Consider the following 19,326-nt stretch of genomic DNA (forward strand, 5'->3'; position numbering starts at 1 on the left):
TCGATCACATAATATAAATGTCAAATTACACCCAATGAAATATCATCTTGTCATGTAGAAGGCCTTTATTTTTAGTTTATGGTCTCATTTTTTTAATTGCAAAAAGTGTATAAAAGTTAGAAATTTCTAGTTATAACGGCATATGAGTACACAATTAACTGTCTATTTTTTGTAAAATAGTTTGAGGGAAACCTATTGTCAAAGTTGAAAACTAAATTTCAATCTAATTATCTAGTAGATTTTGATCTTATGGGTGATTTTCTGGAATAAATTTGTAGGTTTCTCGTGTTAAACATCGGTAATTTGTGCTTTATTTTGTGCTTTTCACATTTTAATAAATTACAAGATGAGGTTGAAAATTTATTTATTTATTTTGCACTTTAAATTTTGGGCTTTTCACTTATTTATTTAGGGGAATTTTTTAAGCATATTTTAAAGTTTTGATCAACTTGCGATTATATTGGATATACAATTTATATTAATTACTTTCTTCATAGTAGGATTTTTTTTTATTTTTTTGTTAGACCATAGCATGAGTTGAACAATAAGAAGTTTCGTGTTTTTTCCTTTATATGTTTACCCTTTTGTCAATATCTAAATATCATCTAAATGTAAATATGTTTTACATTTTATCATGGTATGAACAAATTAACTTTTTCCATATTTTTCTTTTCGATTTTTTTTATCAAGATCAGCTAGAAAATTAAATTAAATTTTAATTTTCGACTTTGAAATATAGTTTCACTCAAACTACTCGGGAAAAATGTAATTAATCATGTGTTCGTTAGCTGTCGGAAATAGAAATTTCTTGTGAATGAAAAAAAGAGACCATCAATTAAAATTGACAATATTCTCTAGGCAAAAGAAAAATAAGATATGGTAAACTAATATATTGATGGGTGTTTTGGAGCATTTGTATTGCGAAATTAACGAGAGAGATGGCAAAAATAAATGCAATTTTGTGGATTAGTCTGATAGAAAAAGAAACAATAAATTGAAGAGAGAAAGAGAGGAGGGTATTTCAATAAGTTAACAAGACAAAAGAAATGTCTTAGCCAAAACGAGGGTGGAAATTGCGCTGACCCGAGGTTATATGTATTTGTTCAGTCTATATTCGCTCATATCTCATACGTTGACACCTACCCAACTGTGGTTACTAAAGCCTTAAATTCTAGAACGGCAGATCAATCAAAATTGAAAGTTTGGACTGTTATTAAAGATATGCAGACTCGAGTTTAGCAAGATGAAAATTTTGTAGACAAGAGGGCATTTGAAGTTTCAAGCATATGCATCGGGGTTTTGGAGGAGGTATGCTTCGGCGACCTTGCACATTCCCAAGGCTCGCTCTTTGCCTGCCTTAACGTCCTCTTCTTTAAGTTCAACATCTCCCTTCGTGTAATACGTGCTCGTCATCTTGTTCCTGCTCCCGCCTTCCGGTGTTGGCTCGAATTTGACTTCGTAAACAATAGATTCGAACTTCTCCTTAAGATCGATCACGGTATACTTGTACGTGAATGTCTCCAAGTCCAGCTCATCCATGCGACTCTTCATGCTGCTAAGCTGACCACCTGCACACAATAGAAGGATATCGTATCATAGTACACTTGTCTATATGCCCAAATATTTGTTAAAGCTGTTGGAAATATGGGATAAATTGAAGGGTGAATGAATGAGAAATTGATGCTCAAAGAACACTCTTGAGTTGGAAGTGGGAAAGTGGAAGACATTAATCCCACATTGAAAAGAAAGAAGGCTTTAAAGTGCTTTATAAATAGTTACCCCCCTTTGGAGTGGTAACTATCATAGCACAAGCACTATGCCTCGCGTGCAGGCGCAGGGAGTGCAAATCCCAAGCCCCAATAGAGGCCTGACGAGCTGAAACTTGGGCACGAGCGCACGACCCTCCTACACGAATGTAGGACCGAAAGGTGGGCCTTGCGAAAAGCCCAATTTTGCCTTCTAATTTATTTTTCCAACTCAAACAGTTACAAGTTTTTTTTTGTAACAGCTGCCGAATCGAGTAATAACGGTAGATTAATGGCATTGCTGTTATAAAAATTAATATTATAACAGCAGGTTTAATCTCCATTGAGTAACGGCAGATTAATGACATTGTTGTTACAAAATTAATATTATAACGGGAAATTTAATCAACCGTTATTATTCCTTTTTTCGAAACGCCCCCCACTTACCCTAGAAGTAGATGGCTTCCCATTCTAATTTTTAACGTACCAGAAAATCTTCTCCCTCTCTTTCTATTCTCAGCATTTGTATTGTTTTTCGATAGGTGTTCGGTTTCGCTTTGTTCAAGTTCGCCGAAAGCTTTGAATTGTTGTGCTTGCTTCTTCGCTGCCAATCGTTGCATCCTGGGAGACAGACGTTCACGAAACCTCGAGCACATACTAGAGGGGACGAATCTGTTTTAAGAAAACTGTGTCAAACGCGGGCCTCGGTATTATTTGTATCGATTCCATTTCTTTTTAGTATTGTTATTGCAATTCCATTTCCATTCAGTTTTGTGATTGTACTGTTATAATTTCAAGATTAGTGCGATTATCGGTTTCTATATTGTTCATGACGATTATACTAGAGCCATATTGAATTTTGCTACAAAAGCTAGAAAAGAAGCACATTTATACAGCAAAAAAGCATGATTACCTTCAATGAAGTTGAGCTGCTTAATGGTTCCAGCCCCTCCATCGCCTTGGATGATGTCAATGCTCTTAACAGCTTGAGGCATGTTGGGAATTAGGTTATGTGAATCCACAACCAGGGCCTTGAACAATTTCGACGCAGGGATTGTGGAAACGTAATTCATTTGTGAAAGTGAACACGCCTATGATGTCTTTGAGGTTGCCGCTACAGAAATATGAACAATTTGATCAAAGAGAGTGGAGTTGAAGGAGGTTTGTGAGCTTGGGATAGAAGAGATAAGAAGGAGATATATTTATAGGTTAGAGTGGCGGAGTCCTGATATTTCCTGAGTGGATCCCAATGGCTGATAAGTCCTAGGATTGCCAAACTTGCAAAGCACCAAACATTCTGCTTTTTGTCAAGTTTTGCATGAAAGAAACATCAAGTAACACAATGGTAGCCAAACAAAACAATGAATCTTAACACCTATACGAGTTAATGTGCTATAACCGAAATGCTCGACAGACCACACATTTTATATATATGCGCACCCATTACAGAATGTTTGGTCACCCGCAATCCTAAGGATTCGATGTTGATGAGCCCGTCATCGTAGTCCTACCAAGATGCTAGCAGTCGGGAATTCGCAACGTGAATTGAAATCTCGTGAATTTGTGAATGGCAGGTGACTCCTTCGCAGCCAATCACTTATAGAGGAAACAATTCCCCGATTTGAATTAATACAATCAGGTCGAGTTGTTACATGGAATGAATTTGTTCCTCCAGCCATGGGAGATTTTAGTTTTGCTAAGTGATATTTGTCATAATGACTTGCTCAGTTCCCAGCATTTTGCATTGGTGAAAACTTAAATGGGGAAAAGTGTCCAAAAAGTCCTAATCCTTTTGCATTTGTGTCAATTTAATCATAAACCTTTCAATTATGCCAAATTTAGCCTTAAACATTTTGCATTTATGCTAATTAAGTCCATCCGGATAATTTGGCTAAAAATTGCTAATGTGGATGTAATTCATGCTACATGGCACAGCTAGCACTAATGTGAACAAACTTTTAATTTTTTTAGCTTTTTTTTGCATTTTTCTATGTTTTTTTTAACTTTGTTTTGTTTTTGGACATAGGGCTAGCAACCCTCACGCATACTGGGCTAGGGCGTCGCGGCCCTTGCCTAAAGCCAGTACCCTCTTTGGCCCAAATCTGGGCATGGGCTCGCGACTGTCTATCCAAAAACAAATAAAAGTAAAGGAAAAAAAAAAGAAAAAACCAAAAAAATTATTTAAAAATATCCATATCGGTGCCAGCAAGGGTCACCTAGAACGACATGTATCCACGTCAGCGATTTCCATCCAATATTAACTAGATGGACTCAATTGGCACAAATATGAAAAGTTTAAGACTAACTTGACACAATTGAAAGGTTTATGATTGAATTTGCACCAATACAAAAGGTTTAAAACTTTTTGAAGGCTTTTCCCAAATTAAACAAACACAAATAGATTGTTGCTAAAACTGAAGCCTATCCCTGGACTCAAAACCATGAGGAATGCCATCGACGTCAATTCATTTCCTATTTATTCATAGCGTACAACGTAAGTTTTTCCTTGTGTACATGAAAAAGGAAGACGTAAAGTATACAATGTATAAGCACATAAATGAGAGACTTGTCTTCCATGAGATCCCGACTTCGATTCATGGTGTGAGTGATTCCATGAACGATTCGTGTTGTATCGTCTAAGCGTGTCGTATTTCGTGTGGTGAGAGATTTCTTGACTGTGGTGGGGCTGCAACAACCGGCTCGCCAATTCGGATCTTCGATCATAGGTAGTGGCGTTATTAATTGCTCTTGATGTATTGCTTAACTATCTCATATTCCGTGTGAGAAGATTTTTTTACTGTGTCGGGATTACAGTAATGGGTTTCCCAATCTCGAATCTTTAGGTAGTGCACAGTAGTATTGCAAAATTTTAGTGAATCTGAAACTCTTATATAATATATAACTTTTAGAGGAGTCTCCAATCCTATGTGAACACAAAGTAGTCCATTGAAATCCATCTCTGACGATGGCTTTGTCGATCATATCTGTGCAAACCAGGATGACAAAATTCTTACAAGGTAGTCCCGAACCAAACTTATGAAAGGCTAGTAGTGCGATGTTTAGCAGCATTTAGGGATGTCAACTATTCGGTTCGGATTCCCATTTTCAGGAAATCCAAACCGAACTGATTGGTTGGGCAATTGAACTTAACCGAATTGAGACCTGAACCAAGCACGAATCGAATTCAATTTTTTTGGATTTCGGAACGGAAAAGAGAGATAAAGATTATGATTCGGGACAACTTTCGGATGGGTGAGAAAGTAAGAGAGATTTTAAGTAACATGCTCACTTTTTTTGTTGAGAATTTCGGTTGCACCGAAACAACATAAACCAAAAAAAAGAACAGTCATTTTTCCTTTCTTTAAATCGAGACTCAAACCGAACCGAAAATTCACGAAATTTCGGCTCGATTTTCCTGTTCGTTCTGACCCCCCTAGCTGCAGCAGAGTACCTCGTCTAGAGACTTCTCAACAGCTAGGGACGGGTTCGCCGATCTCGAACATGCCGGTTGCAAGTGGTGCGAAATAACCAGGACCATGTCCGAACCCTTTGTAACGTGCGTGGGACCTCGGCTTGAGCATCCGCAAATTCGCGTTAAATTCGTGTAATTTGGGAGACGAGCCCGTGCCGTTCTCTACGAGCCCGTGCCGTTCTCTACGAGCTCGAGCTTCGGGCTCGAGAGTAGTTTTGAGTGTTTTCGGGGGCCCATAATCCTTCTTATGTTGAATTTGGTGGTCCGGCCCGGCCCAATAAGACTCGTCGGCCCATCGTCGTCTTCAACATGATTGCAATACCCCTAGTCAATCTCTCCCTCTGTCTGTATCCCCTACGGTGGTCGTCGCAGATAGAACTACCTCTCTCCGCCTCCTCTCTCCGCCGTGCTCCCGCTCCCTTTCAGCTGGTTGAATTGGAACGTAAATGGAGAAGGGAGAGGAGAGAGTGAACGAGGAGGAGGCGACGGCGGCGACAGGCGAAGCAGAGGCGGAGGCAGAAGTGAACCCGTGGGAAGTGTCGGGGAAGATCGACTACGACAAGCTGATCGACAAGTTCGGGTGCCAGAGGCTCGACCAGTCCCTGATCGATCGCGTCCACCGCCTCACCTCCCGCCCTCCTCACGTCTTCCTCCGTCGCGGCGTTTTCTTCGCTCACAGGTCTCGCTTCGCCGGATTTTTACTCTTCTTTTGTTGCTCCGCATTGGAGTTCATTGTGTTTGGATCGATTGTGGCAGGGACTTCAATGAGATTCTGGATGCTTACGAGAGAGGGGATAAGTTTTACCTCTACACTGGCAGAGGGCCGTCGTCCGAGGCTTTGCATTTGGGCCATTTGATTCCTTTCATGTTCACCAAGTTAGTCGTTTATCTTTACTGTACATTTGCGTTTAGCGTGATGTAGCGACAATGCAACTTGTGTTTTTAGAAGAGAAGATAACGGTGAAAACTAGCAACCTGAATATTCTAGCAAACGGGATTGTGGCAGGGGAAGCTGAGCTTTGTTTTCCATTGTTCTTGGATGTAATGATCATTCCACGACTTAAAGTGTTTCCTTGATTGGAAAAATTTGAGCTTGAACTTAGTAATTGTAACTGTGATTGTGAACCGGCTATGCATCATCTTCCCCATTGATGGATTGACTGGCATATATCCTGGGTTCGGCATTCCATGGAATAAATTTATTATATGTACATTTTCGGTAGCTACAGAATGAACCATTATTACATATTGTGTGCTGTAGTTTGCTCTGCTCGTAACCTAAATATGTTACCATTTTCAGGTAATTACAGCATTTAAGATAAACAAGTAGAGAACTTTCGTCCTCTAATTACATGTCTGTAAATTTCTTCCGGAACGATTTTGTTAGTTGTCCTATAGCCGAAATTATGATCTGGTTACATCTGATGCTTAGCGTGTGTCACTGCCTCCAGATATCTGCAAGATGCCTTTAAGGTTCCTCTGGTAATTCAACTTACCGACGATGAGAAATACATGTGGAAGAACCTTTCCGTGGAAGAAAGTCAACGACTTGCAAGGGAGAATGCTAAAGACATTATTGCTTGTGGTTTCGACATAACAAGGACTTTCATCTTCTCTGACTTTGATTATGTTGGTGGGTAAGTAAGAATCATGTGCAGTATTAGTTTTAGATAATTATTTAGTGCCTTGTCTCACAAGCTTTTGGGTATTATACTATATTCCGTGGTTTCACTTGTAACCTGTTCTGAATTTGCTCCAGTTTGAAGGTTTCCGTGAAGTTCATTCTTAGAATCATTGTGACTTTAAAAAAGACAGTCAAGTTAGATGTATCTAAAAGGCAATGGTGCTGATATTTTCCTTGTCTGAACTATTTTAGTTGATGTTTCTGCAGTGCCTTCTACAAGAACATGGTGAAGGTTTCTAAGTGTGTCACGTATAATAAGGTTACTAGAATATGCTTCTTTTCCTAAAGGAGTTGACAGTCCTCTTGCACATATTTTAAGTTCAACTCAGAGTATTTCTGTTATTCTTTAGTAATTTAATCGGTGGTCTGTAGGTTGTGGGTATATTTGGTTTCACCGGTGAAGATCATATAGGAAAAGTTAGCTTCCCACCAGTGCAGGTATCATCCAAGGCTGATTATGTGTTGATTGCTTGTGCATGATTTTTTGCTGTTTTCTTGTTATTACTAGTGGTGTCAGTGATTGTGCTAATGAACATAGACTTCTGGTATCATTAACAGTGAAAACTGGTACTCGACTGTAAATTTGCTGGAAGAACTAACAGACTTTGCTCGGGTTAACTCAGTGTTCATTATATTTTGCAGGCTGTACCTTCTTTTCCATCTTCTTTTCCACATCTATTTGATGGAAAAGATCATCTTCGATGCTTGATCCCTTGTGCAATAGATCAGGTGGCTTTTTCACTCGCTGCTGAAAACTTCCCTTTATTGTATTTCTGGTTGTGTAATTGCCAAAGTATTAGCAAATCCTTGTCCTTAGTTCTATGACCTTTTTCCATTACTGGTCAAGGGGAACTTGTCATATCAGTTGGTCAAACGATCATCTTCCTTCCAATGGCATCTTATTCTGATTAAGAGGACTTTTTGTGCCTCCTTATGTTTGCCCATCAAATTTCCATGCCTCACCCTTGTTCCTCAAATCCCGTCCTTACTATCATAACTTTCCTTTTGGACAGGATCCTTATTTCAGAATGACCAGGGATGTAGCTCCCAGAATCGGATATCACAAGCCGGCATTGATTGAGTCCTCATTCTTCCCTGCTCTTCAGGTCTTCTTATGTTCCTGCCAATATTCTATGCATTTTTTTTTTTTGGTAAATACATGTTCTATGCATTTAGTGCCTACAGAAACAAACGATTTATTTTGTGTATGCAAAGGATGCAGATATTCATGATAACAGAGTAATTGCTTGAGTTTGTCCGAGGTTGTGCTCTCTCTCCTTACATGACTAAGGAGGAACTGCATGGCGCGCTACTTTTTTCTTTCCCCATGGTTGAGATGGAAACATTTTCAATGGAGGCTGATTATAGAATTGAGTATGCTATTGAGCGAAGAATTGAGTGTGAACCATGCTATCTTACTTTGATGTGGCATTGATAGTTATGACATAAATGTAACAGATTCAGAACTTAAGGTTCATGGAAGGTCCAGTATTTGACTTCGAAGTTTTCTTACCAAACAACTAATATGTTGAATGAAGCTCTCATGAATGTCATAAATGAACTGCAAGCATGCATATCTTATCCATTAAGCCCTTCTTCCACGTGAAGATGGATGCACTTTCCTAGCTATGTGTCATGAAATGGATTTGTATTTTCCTTATAATGACTAGCAAAGAATCACATCTTCTCTTTGCCCTTATATGAAGGGCATATATTTTCTACTGATGTTTGACATTGAGTAGTAAAATCATGTAGGGGGATACTGGGAAGATGTCAGCTAGTGACCCAAATTCGGCCATTTATGTGACTGATTCTGCAAAGGACATTAAGGACAAGGTTTGTTGCTGGCGTTCTTTCACCTGTTCTTTTTCCAAATCATCATAGAATTTCGAGCAAATGACGTTTATCAGTATGGGCATGCTTTGTTCTGTGGAGATACCGTCAAACCCCTTCCTTTAAAGAAAGAAAAAAAAAAGAAAAAGAGATAAGACGTCATCTAATTTAATAGCCACTGAGAAAATTGACTGCATGTTGCACGTTGTGCAATCATAGAAATGGAATTTTAAGGATAATGGACTCTTTATCTTTCTACATGAATTCATTATTCTACTTGGAGCAAGAATTTTCATTGTTGTATGTTTAATTGGATGCATACCTATCTGTCAAGGCGGAAGCTGCATGATTCCTTTGGCAGCCATTGATTACTTGGGCTAATATCTGCAGATAAACAAATACGCATTTACTGGTGGGCAGGACACCAAGGAAAAGCAAAGACTGTACGGTGCAAACCTGGAGGTACTGTTTTCCCCCATTCTAATAATCTTGTCCAGCATTTTATTGCCTTTGATCTCTGATCCGATTTCAGATTTTAGATATTGGTCAATAGTCGGTGTAGTTTTTTTAGCCTAAAAGTAGCTGAAAATGATCAGGTGTCCTTTGGCATGAAACTTAATGCATATTACCCGTGTATTGGGAGTGTTTATTTCTCAACTGCATTGTCATCTCTCTTCATGTCTTCTACCACGGAAAATTATAAAGCATGTTACTTGATGATAATAGTTTTTGATGACATTGTAGGTCGATATACCAGTGAAATATTTGAGTTTTTTTCTCGAGGATGATGATGAGCTTGAACATATAAAAACGGTGAGCCAACTATTCCTTTTGGAAATTTGATGAATGGCTTATTTGAGTTTTGCTCTTTAGATTACGGGATCTTGTCACTGCAGGAATATGGATCGGGACGCATGCTAACTTTTGATGTGAAGAAGCGTCTTGTTGAAATCCTGGTTGAGATAGTAGAGAGACATTGCCGGGCTCGGGCTGCTGTGACAGATGAGGTAAGCTCTCTTTTGAGTGTTGCAGCATGATTTCTGGATCATATAATGATCAAGTGCCGAAGGTTCATGGGTGATCTTATCACGTGGGCAGAAAATTGCAGTGTAGGTTACGGTCCTTATGAATGAACATGGAAATCGAAAACACAAATGTACACAGATGCACTTTGGAAGGTATTTTCATATGATCATGATAAAATTGGCCATTTTCTGCAACACCTTGTATATGGTATACAAGATCTCTGTTCTCAAGCTACACAGCCATGGCAGCAAGAATATTATATTCCTAACCTAATCAGTATAACTTACATTAAGAAAAAAAAAAATTGAAAGAGAAAATTATACTGGCTGAAATTAAGTCTTCTCCTATTTGAAAGTTTTCAATTCCACAAATGCAGTTCACTTGAGTCTCGTCCTAGATCCTGTGTAAAAGTTAACAGTATTTTCAGCATACAATGCAATTTTCAAAGCACCCTCTGAAACTTTGCAAATGCCGGTAGTGTATAACACAATCGAAAGTGTAAAATTTCATTGCAACGAATTCCTAAAGTAAATTTATTAACAGGAGTTGGGGATTCGATTGTTTTTCCTTTTTCGCCAATTTTTACTGCAGTGAGGTATTCATGATAAATTGATAATATTCCCTTTCTTTTTTTTTTTTTTCTGTTCTGATGGCAGATGGTGGATGCATTTATGGCCGTGAGACCTCTTCCCAGTATGTTTGGTTGAAGTTCGGTTTTTAGCCAGTGATACTGCTTCTCTGGGAGTGAGTTTTGCACGATAACGTTTGTCTTTTTCACATTTTTCCTGTCCTTTTTTTTCCTATTTAAGTCATCGATCAAAAGCCAAATCAATGGATACATGTTGAAAATTCTGGGATCAGCTTGGAATTCATTCTGGAAAGCTAGTGTTGTACGAAGATCTGGAGAAATTCTTTGACAGTCATAGCCTTAAGATCTGGAGAAATTCTGACTCCCATCAATAGGTTATTAGCAAGCGCATCATTGTAAAGACTATGTTAAACATAGCTTTTGAGTAACCAAATAACAATGGTTCACTATCTTCATGTACTCGATCCAACGCGACACGTGCAATCATTAAAACTCGAATCCATTTTTGCCTTATTAGATCTATTTCATGTAGAACTTTTATCTACGTATTGCAATTCGATCCTCATGTGATCATTGCAGCGGAAGCTAGTGCAATTACGCAATATATTTATGTATATTATGTGTATGGGTGTGTGTCTGAAATTGAGAGACAAATGTCCATTCATAAAGATCCACTTCATTATTCCAAAATCGTCAGAGAACCCTGAAATGTATGTCGACAGAGCTCATGCAAAACCATATCTCAGTGAAGATCCTGAAATGCTTCTCTTTATTTCATGTATATTTGTACGGGACAAGAGCGTACTGGACAAGTATCACTTGTCGAGTGACGCTAATGCTTGGGGGCAGCAACAAAAGCAAGACTGCGAATAGGCGACGGAAAGAGCATCTGCAAAATTCTCTTCATCCAAGAAAATACATCACAAGTCGATCACGCTTTGGCAGGCATGCTCATGCATGAGAGTGACAAACTAACCTAACTTCTAAATGGTTTCTCATTCTGAAACTAACTAGCTAAGGTACAGCCATTCCATGCTTACAAATTACACGAACTCTATAGTAAAACTCCAGGAGGAAAAAAAAAAGAAAAAACTTGTGGTGGATCAACATGATTTGGGGAGGAAAAAGAAAGGGTGACGAAAAATCTAATGTAATGGGTTATAGGGGCATTGTGCATTTCTTCTGTGAATGTCCTAACAAATGGCAGCGGCCACACTGAACGACCCTTTTCGGGCGCTTCAAGTTCTCCACTCGCAGAACCTTCTTTTTAGGCCTACCAGGGGGCCGACGTGTCTTGGGTGGGCGTATAGTGATGTCAGCCTTGGCGCCTCCACCATCAGTTCCCTCACCAGGTTCCCTCCACAAACCCCTATCTGGAATGGGATTTATCACCTGTGAGTATGTTTCTCGGTAACTAGCCACGGTGAAGCATGGCTCGGCAAATAAATGGACGTTCTGACCACAGGAGATGAGTGCAGCAGCAGCATGAGCACAGGGCAGTCCATAGAGTTGCCAACGTCGACATGAACAAACACGAGTTCTTATGTCCACAATGTTTGTGCGTTCGGTCGACACAATCTCAAACTCAACTTCGTTAGCACGAAGTACCTGGTAGCAGTGAGCATCTGCCATTGCCTCCTGAACGCGCTTCTCTGCAAATGGAACAAGAATTGATGTCCATCTCATGCCCATCTCACGGCGTTGATCAAACCATAACGTAAATTGAAGACGTATTTGTTCCATCATCTGCACAATAGGCAGCTCATGACATTCAAGAGCCCAGTTATACAATAACTCTGTGATCCCCAGGGTGAAATGCCCATATCGGACACCCTCAAAGTAAGCCACAGCCCATAGTTGAGGAGGGAAGTGTTGAAACCAGGGTATGACATCCTGTGAAATCTCTATCATCTCTGTGATCTTACTTTCAAACTCAACAGCCGTGAGGGCATACACCGCATTCCAGAATATATTAACCAACTTTGAGTTCTTGAAAGTGTCACGGAAGTTTTCGCTGACATATCTCAAGCAGAAACCGTGGAATGCGCTTGGAAAATGCGTTTCCACGGCTTCAACAATGCCCCTTTGCCTTTCAGACAATATTGTAAGCCTAGGCATGTTGTCAGTATTCACACCCAAAAGCTTCCGCAACTCCGACATGAACCACATCCAGTTCTCCTCAGTTTCTGTGTCAACAACAGCAATAGCCAATGGAAACAATGAGTCATCAGCATCGACAGCTGAGGCACAGAGCAATGTCCCCAGGTATTTTCCTTTCAGATGTGCTCTGTCAATCTCCAAGAGTGGCCTACAAACATTTATGAATCCGTATATTGATGCGCGATAGGAAATGAAGAGGCGGTGAAAGCAGTTGTCTTGTCCAGTGGCAAAAACGGATGCTATGCTTCCTGGATTCGTTTTCCTTATTTGCTCACAGTAGGCAGGAAGAAGGCGATACCCTTCTTCAAAAGTACCGTGAAGTGCGGCCATGCTACGCTCCTTCCCCCGCCAAGCTTGCATGTAGGAGACAGCAACTCCATGTTGATCACGGATATCTTGCAGAATTTCCTTCGGTTTATACTGTGGATTGTCGCGTATGCGTGCTTCAACGGATCTTGCAACCCAACCCACTGATGCTTGCTGGTGATGGAGGTTGTGAACTCCTTCACATGTGTGCTCTCCATGCAGGGTTCTTACAGAAAAAGTTGGGACTCCAGGGCACTTGGCTACATGGATACGCCATGGGCAACCTTCTTTAGAGCACTTGGCTATAAATCGGCTGCGATCTGATTTAACTATTCGAAGATCAAAATGCAATGCAATGGCAGTATCTTTCAGTGTCCTCCTGCAAGTTTCAACATCAGGAAATTCTTGACCGATAGCTAAAGGATAATTGACCAGGGAAGCATTGGCAAGAGCAATTGATTGATCAGCATGTCCATGATCAGCAAGTCCTACAGCTAGAGGATGGTCAGCATTGGCAATGCTTAAAGATTGATCGGCCATAAATCAGTGAGAAGTTCTATTTCCAGTCAATTTAAGAGAATTTTTCCATCCTCTCGTCACTGGATGTATCCCAATGGGTGCAGTAAGAATGCACACGACACAAACCTCCAAAGGAAAGTAGAATCTGCAATGAACTATCAAAGAATGAGGAAGAAAGCTCATCCATAGAAAGAACTACAAAAAGTGAACAAAATACCAGTTAGCCTTGTGAGACCAATTTGCGTTTAAATTTCTCCTGTGGTAACCAGCGAATTCATTTGAAGGGAATTAGGAATTGCAGGAATAATTTCAGCAACAGAAGAAAATCCAGAACTCGTCCTGCAGGGCAGAATGGAAATGAGAGAGTATAAAGATAAGATTCCTTCATATGAGTTTAAGGAGTAATAGCGTTAGATGATGCCAAAGAGGAATAGCCACAAGTATGCGTTTGGGTTACTCAAACAGAGAGCATAGAGGCTTTTAACCAACAAAATGGAGTTCAAACTTCTAGGACAGGTGCTAAGTTTTGCTCGGATTTGAATACAAATCAAAAGAATACAAATGCACTAACATTCAAATGACACAGGATTTGTCGATTCTATTGCTGACAGTAAGTTGCACTGTATTCTATTACTCGCAGGAAAACAAGAAATATAAAACTGACAGCTATTGCATATAGACACCGTGGTGAATGTCGATGTTAAAGCAGCCAAAGCACACAGATAAAAAAAGATCCGCCCTCCATGTCATAATGTAATCAGAAGATGATATTCCAACGGCGAGCAATTCAACTGGCATGATCAACTTCCAATTGATCACATACCATAAGAATATGATGCAAATGAGCTCAACAACTATTCAATAAACTCAAGGTATGCAAGATTAAGTGGCCCTACTTCAAATAATGAAACCAGGGAAAAAAAGCCTCATGTTGTAATCTTAGCTTTACGTCTCTAATCCTGTGAAAGAATATGCTCCTTGTTGACCAAACAGCCTACAAAGAGGGGGAAGCTACTTCAACACAAACATCTCTACCCAAACTCCCCATCAGTTGAGAGGCCTCACTAACTTCAGATTTAGCAGCTTAGGACAAAGTTTTGCTCCATGTTTCACCCAATTTCTCTGGTTACCCGACACTTGTCCAACATGTCCTTCAAATATTCAATTCTTGCATCCCTGAACTACGAATTTCTTATCATTTTATTGTACACCGATGACTTGACAAGTCCCCTTATGGGATATTGAACTTAATAATAAGTCTGGACCGTAGATAGCTCGTGACCTCAAATTTCAACTATTTAATGCTTGGTCTATAAGTTCTCTTTGCTCTTCATTGGATCCCTCAACAGTGCAAATTTCCTCACCATGCTTTGGTGTATCTCCAGATGAGAAAAATCTTTATCATACAAACCTAGAACTGACCAAGAGACCCTATTTAAACACACTTAAGTAGAAAGGCCTCATTTGCAAGAGGACCAGCCAGTCCTATCTCGAGTAACTGCACACTATGTGCATTCTGTGTCATACGATGACTAGAACGATGTCGGTAGCTGGATATAACCGTACTTCAAAATGATTCACCAGAATCCGACATAAAACTTCGGGAGCTAAGCAGGTTAGTTCCCGATCCTCACTTCTCTAGAACTGAGACAATTTGTCTCCATCTTCACTTCAGCATACCATCCCATCTACTTTGGCCAAATGTCTACTCATTAACTGAAAGGACTCGACCTAACTTTTCATGAGAAACTAGTTTAAGGAAAGAAGGTATCTGCTTCATAGAGGCTATGAAATTACTCCAAAGTACTTTATGAATTATCGGCAAGGATCTAAAATGTAAAGAAAAATGGAAAGGCAACAGACGCTCGAACTCCCATAACTAAGTCGAAAGTAAATCATATGTCTTTTCCCATCAGACAAGGCAAAGCCATATCGCCAACAGTAGAAACACATCAGATAGAGCTCAATTTCTCCAGTAGGCATAAAATCCAAGAGAATTACTCGTTTATTCATAAGGTAAAGTCGTCATTTTTACGATTTCAATATACTTATCACTGCCTAAGTCCCAAAAAAATGTGACCCATCAAAAGCCATTAGATCTCTCAGCAGGCTCATCATCACAGAGAAAGAAAAGAGACCGTAGCCCGCATTACGAACATTGAAATAACATCTAATCGACCGAACACCATCCATCAGCAACTAAAGATGAACTTTTTAAAAAGTAGTCTATACTCGAGAGCAACGACGGGTAGCTCTAGCTCAATGGGCAATCGAAACGAAGCTAAGATTCATCCGATATCGTTGGAACAGCTTGAATAAGGAGAAACGGTTTCCGGCAAGCTTCAACATTGACGCATAATCAAACGCGACGAAAATCCAAACCCGCGAAAAGAAGGAAAGAGACCGAACGAACGAACGAACTCGAACCTGAATTGCGGCCGCGAATCGAAGGCGAGGAGATAAGGCTCGGAGGATCGCCGGAGGATGACGACGACGACAACGACGACGGCGACGACGGGGGTAGGTGTATCAGAGTTCGCGAGAGAATTGACGAGGCGGAGGTGCGGATTCTTAAATTAGGGGTTCCGTACGGGGCAAATCGGTCTTTTCAGGTTCGTGATTGTGACGATGGCGCTGAGATCATAGGAGGGATGCCAAAGGGGCCGGGTCGGATCTTCCTCTAACCCGGCAACGAATAGTTGGTAGTCTTGGGACCACCACCGTGATCGCCCTACTAAAACCCGACCCGAGATTACAATTTGGTTCGGGTTTTCTCCCGGGAAACGGGAGCCGTTGAAAAACATCGTTTTATTCTCTAAAAACTTGAACGTGAGAATCTCGACCCGAACTTTCATGTGTCAAACAGGTTCGGTCGGGTCTACTTCAAAATCGATCCATTGTTGTTTGACATCCCTAAATCATAAAATATTATGAAAGGAATTTCGTCCGATACAATATTTGCAATTTTGAGACGAAGGTATTGGGCTCACTAATGCCGATTCAACGCATAGTTTTGGATTCGGAATAGGGATGGTGATGGCAGTAAGGTGGAGCGGGTGTGGGAATTGCATCCCCTATCCTCACCACATTGTTATTAGAAATGTATATATCCAATGCCCCATACCTAAATTTAGCAAAAATTATCAAAAAAGTCATAAATTTATTGTAATTATGCCAATTCAGTCCTAAATATTTTTTTTTTTTACAATTCAATCCTAAATCTTTTGCAATTGTGTCATTTCAGTCCATCCGGCGAATTTCCCCCCCTCTGGCTGGTCGCCAAATTATGGCAACCTTCTGGAGGTGATGTGTGGGGGAAGGGTGAGGGGGGAAAAAAAAAGAAGAGAAAAGAAAACATAAAAAATTATTAAACAACCATAAAAAAATCCAAAAAAATATTAAAATATTGGGTTGCCGGTCAACTAACGTTCACGTCAACACCGGCCAGCCAAAATTTTCCGGGTGGACTAAAATGACACAATTGCAAAATGTTTAATCTTGAATCGACCAAAAAAAAGTTTATGACCGAATTGGCACAATTGCAATAGGTTTAAGACTTTTTTTGGTAATTTTTCCCCTAAATCTAGCAAGTAGGTAGATTTCCCGCTCCACAAAAATTTCAAACTTGAAAAACTTAAATTGGATTAACTAATGTAATGATCTTTGTCAAAAAATTTGCAAGATGAATGAATCGTTGGTGGGCCAAAAAAAAAATATGAATTTGGAATTCTTAGATCTGTTAGCATAAAGTCTAGCTTGAAGAATTTTCATGAAAAAAAAATGATGAGAGAAGGGAATATACTACTGAAAGTATTCATATTAATATTGGAATTTATACGGAAAATAAGAATCATATATTACCAGAGCAATACAGCGTCCATCAAAAGGGGTGGGTTCATGAGGCCAACCCATCATATCCGTCCTAAAAATTATCGTATGTGAAAATTAACAAACAATAAATATTTTCATCGTTCACAAAAATAGTTAGGCATAAATTATTATTCATAATGAAAATATTTTTTATTAGCTAATTATTTCAGGCGATGCAAGCAATCATTTTCAGGAAAATACTTTCTAAATCATTTATTTTTCACAAAACAAATTGAATCTAAAAGAAAATAGGGAAAAATCCAAAAAAGGGCCTGAAGTCCTCTTGATTTGTCAAATAAGGGCCCAAAGTGAATTATGTTTCAAATAAGGGCCCGAAGTAATATAGTACGTTTCAATTGAGGGCCCGAAGTGGTTATAATGTTTCAAAAAAAGGTATGGCTTGAAGGGTATTTTCGTTATTTCACATTTTAATTTTTTTATTATTTTTTTCTTTTTCCTGATTAAAAAAAAAATTATGCACATACGGGAGGGCTACCCCTCCCGCTCGTGGCCACCGGCCCACCGCTAGTGGGGAGTCGGCGGGCGCGGCGAAGGCCGGCGAGGTCGCCGGCGACCCCGGCGGCCCCGCCGGTCGGAGGCGAGAGGCCTCGGCCCTCTCCCCGATCCGGGTGAGGCTAGCGGTCCCCGCCCGGATCGGGGTTGCCGGCCGTCGCCCGGGATCGGGCCGGGTCGCCTTGACCGGGCGACTTCGCCCGGCGACGGGCGACGGTCGGCGACCCCGATCTGGGCGGGGACCGCCGGCCTCACCCAAATCCGGGAGAGGGCCCGACCCTCTCCCGATTTTGGCGAGGGCCAGAGGCCCGCGCCTCTGACCGGCGGAGTCGTTGGCGGCCACAAGCGGGAGGGGCAGCCCTCCCGCTTGTGAACGTAAACTTCCTCCTATCTTTTTTTTTTTTTTTTTTGGAAACAGATAACAAAAACTATAATAAAAAAGAAAAAATTAAATAAGTAAAAAGACTAAAATACCCTTGAATTAGGCCCTTTTTTGAGATTTTAAGGTCATTTCAAGCCCTTATTTGAAACAGTATTCATTTGAGACCCCTATTTGAGAAAATATGAGGACTTCAGGCCCTTTTTTGAAACAGTGTTCACTTGGGATCCTTATTTGAGAAAACATGAGGACTTCAGGCCCTTTTTTGAATTTTTCCCAAGAAAATATATCAAGTTTAGCAAATTTTATCCATAAAAAATTATGTTTTTTTTATAGCATTTCTTAATACCCAAATAGTATAACCGAAGAGGTAATATTAATCGAAGACAACTTTCATGCAAAATTATGGCATAATAAATTTAAAAATTTAAACATCGGACAAAAGGGAAAATTCCACATAAGGGCCTAAAGTGCTCTGATTTTCTCAAGTAAGGGTTTGGAATGGACCTTATTTCAAAGAAATGCCTAGTTGAAGGACATTTTATTCTTTTGCCATTTAAATTTTTTTTTCATTTTTTTCATCTTTCTTTTCATTTTTCCTTTCCCTCCCTCGGTGGGGTGGCCTCGGGCGAGGGCCGCCCATCCGCCATCGAGTGAGGGTGGGCTCATCGAATCTAGCGAGGCAACCCTACGAGCGAGGCCTTTTCTCACCTAATCCGGCGAGGGTTGCCTCGCCGGATCCGTCAAGGAAAGCCCTTGCTCGATACCGGCTTGGGAAGGGCAACCCTCGGCCAACGATGGGGTGGGCGGCCCTCGCCTAAGGAAGGAAATAAAAAAACAGAAGAAAAGAAAAAAAAATAAAATGATAAAAGACAAAAATATCATTCGGTCAAGCTCTTTTTTGAAATAAGATCTACTTGAGACCATCATTTGATAAAATCAGAGCACATAATGCCCTTATTTGAAATTTTCCAGGCAAAACATAGTAAAACCTAAATAACCCAAGAAGGTACCTTCTCTCCGGTCTAATTGAGAATGGTATAGATGTCGAATATCTAATAATTACTAAAAGGTTATAGTTGTTTTGAATATATTTAAGAAACTATGCTATTTAAATAAAAGCTATTATATCAGTTATGAATACATGTCGGAAAGTAAGTTTAGATTATATTGGTCATGAATATATTTCAGAAAGTATGTTTAGATTATATTGGTTAATAATATCTTCAA

General features: G+C 40.0%; 2 protein-coding genes and 1 pseudogene across 2 annotated transcripts; 1 reads left to right on the plus strand and 2 right to left on the minus strand.

The window, feature by feature from the left end:
* Positions 1-1,270: 1,270 nt before the first annotated feature.
* On the minus strand, positions 1,271-3,855 carry LOC115748400 (annotated as a pseudogene).
* Positions 3,856-5,562: 1,707 nt separating this feature from the next.
* LOC115748389 (tryptophan--tRNA ligase, cytoplasmic) lies at positions 5,563-10,713 on the plus strand. Its single transcript, XM_030684867.2, has 12 exons — positions 5,563-5,896; positions 5,974-6,093; positions 6,669-6,854; positions 7,109-7,160; positions 7,274-7,339; positions 7,544-7,630; positions 7,915-8,007; positions 8,657-8,737; positions 9,125-9,196; positions 9,479-9,547; positions 9,631-9,741; positions 10,417-10,713. The coding sequence occupies exons 1-12, from the start codon at positions 5,664-5,666 to the stop codon at positions 10,465-10,467; spliced, it is 1,221 nt and encodes a 406-aa protein (XP_030540727.1). The 5' UTR covers positions 5,563-5,663; the 3' UTR covers positions 10,468-10,713.
* A 508-nt stretch (positions 10,714-11,221) lies between these two features.
* Positions 11,222-15,939, minus strand: LOC115748424. The gene is made up of 3 exons (XM_030684903.2): positions 15,762-15,939; positions 13,552-13,673; positions 11,222-13,479 (listed from the first exon to the last, which is right to left on the minus strand). The coding sequence occupies exon 3, from the start codon at positions 13,353-13,355 to the stop codon at positions 11,508-11,510; it is 1,848 nt and encodes a 615-aa protein (XP_030540763.1). The 5' UTR covers positions 13,356-13,479; positions 13,552-13,673; positions 15,762-15,939; the 3' UTR covers positions 11,222-11,507.
* Positions 15,940-19,326: the final 3,387 nt, after the last annotated feature.

The sequence above is a fragment of the Rhodamnia argentea genome, chromosome 6 (assembly GCF_020921035.1).
Source record: "Rhodamnia argentea isolate NSW1041297 chromosome 6, ASM2092103v1, whole genome shotgun sequence".
NCBI classification, from domain to species: domain Eukaryota; kingdom Viridiplantae; phylum Streptophyta; class Magnoliopsida; order Myrtales; family Myrtaceae; genus Rhodamnia; species Rhodamnia argentea.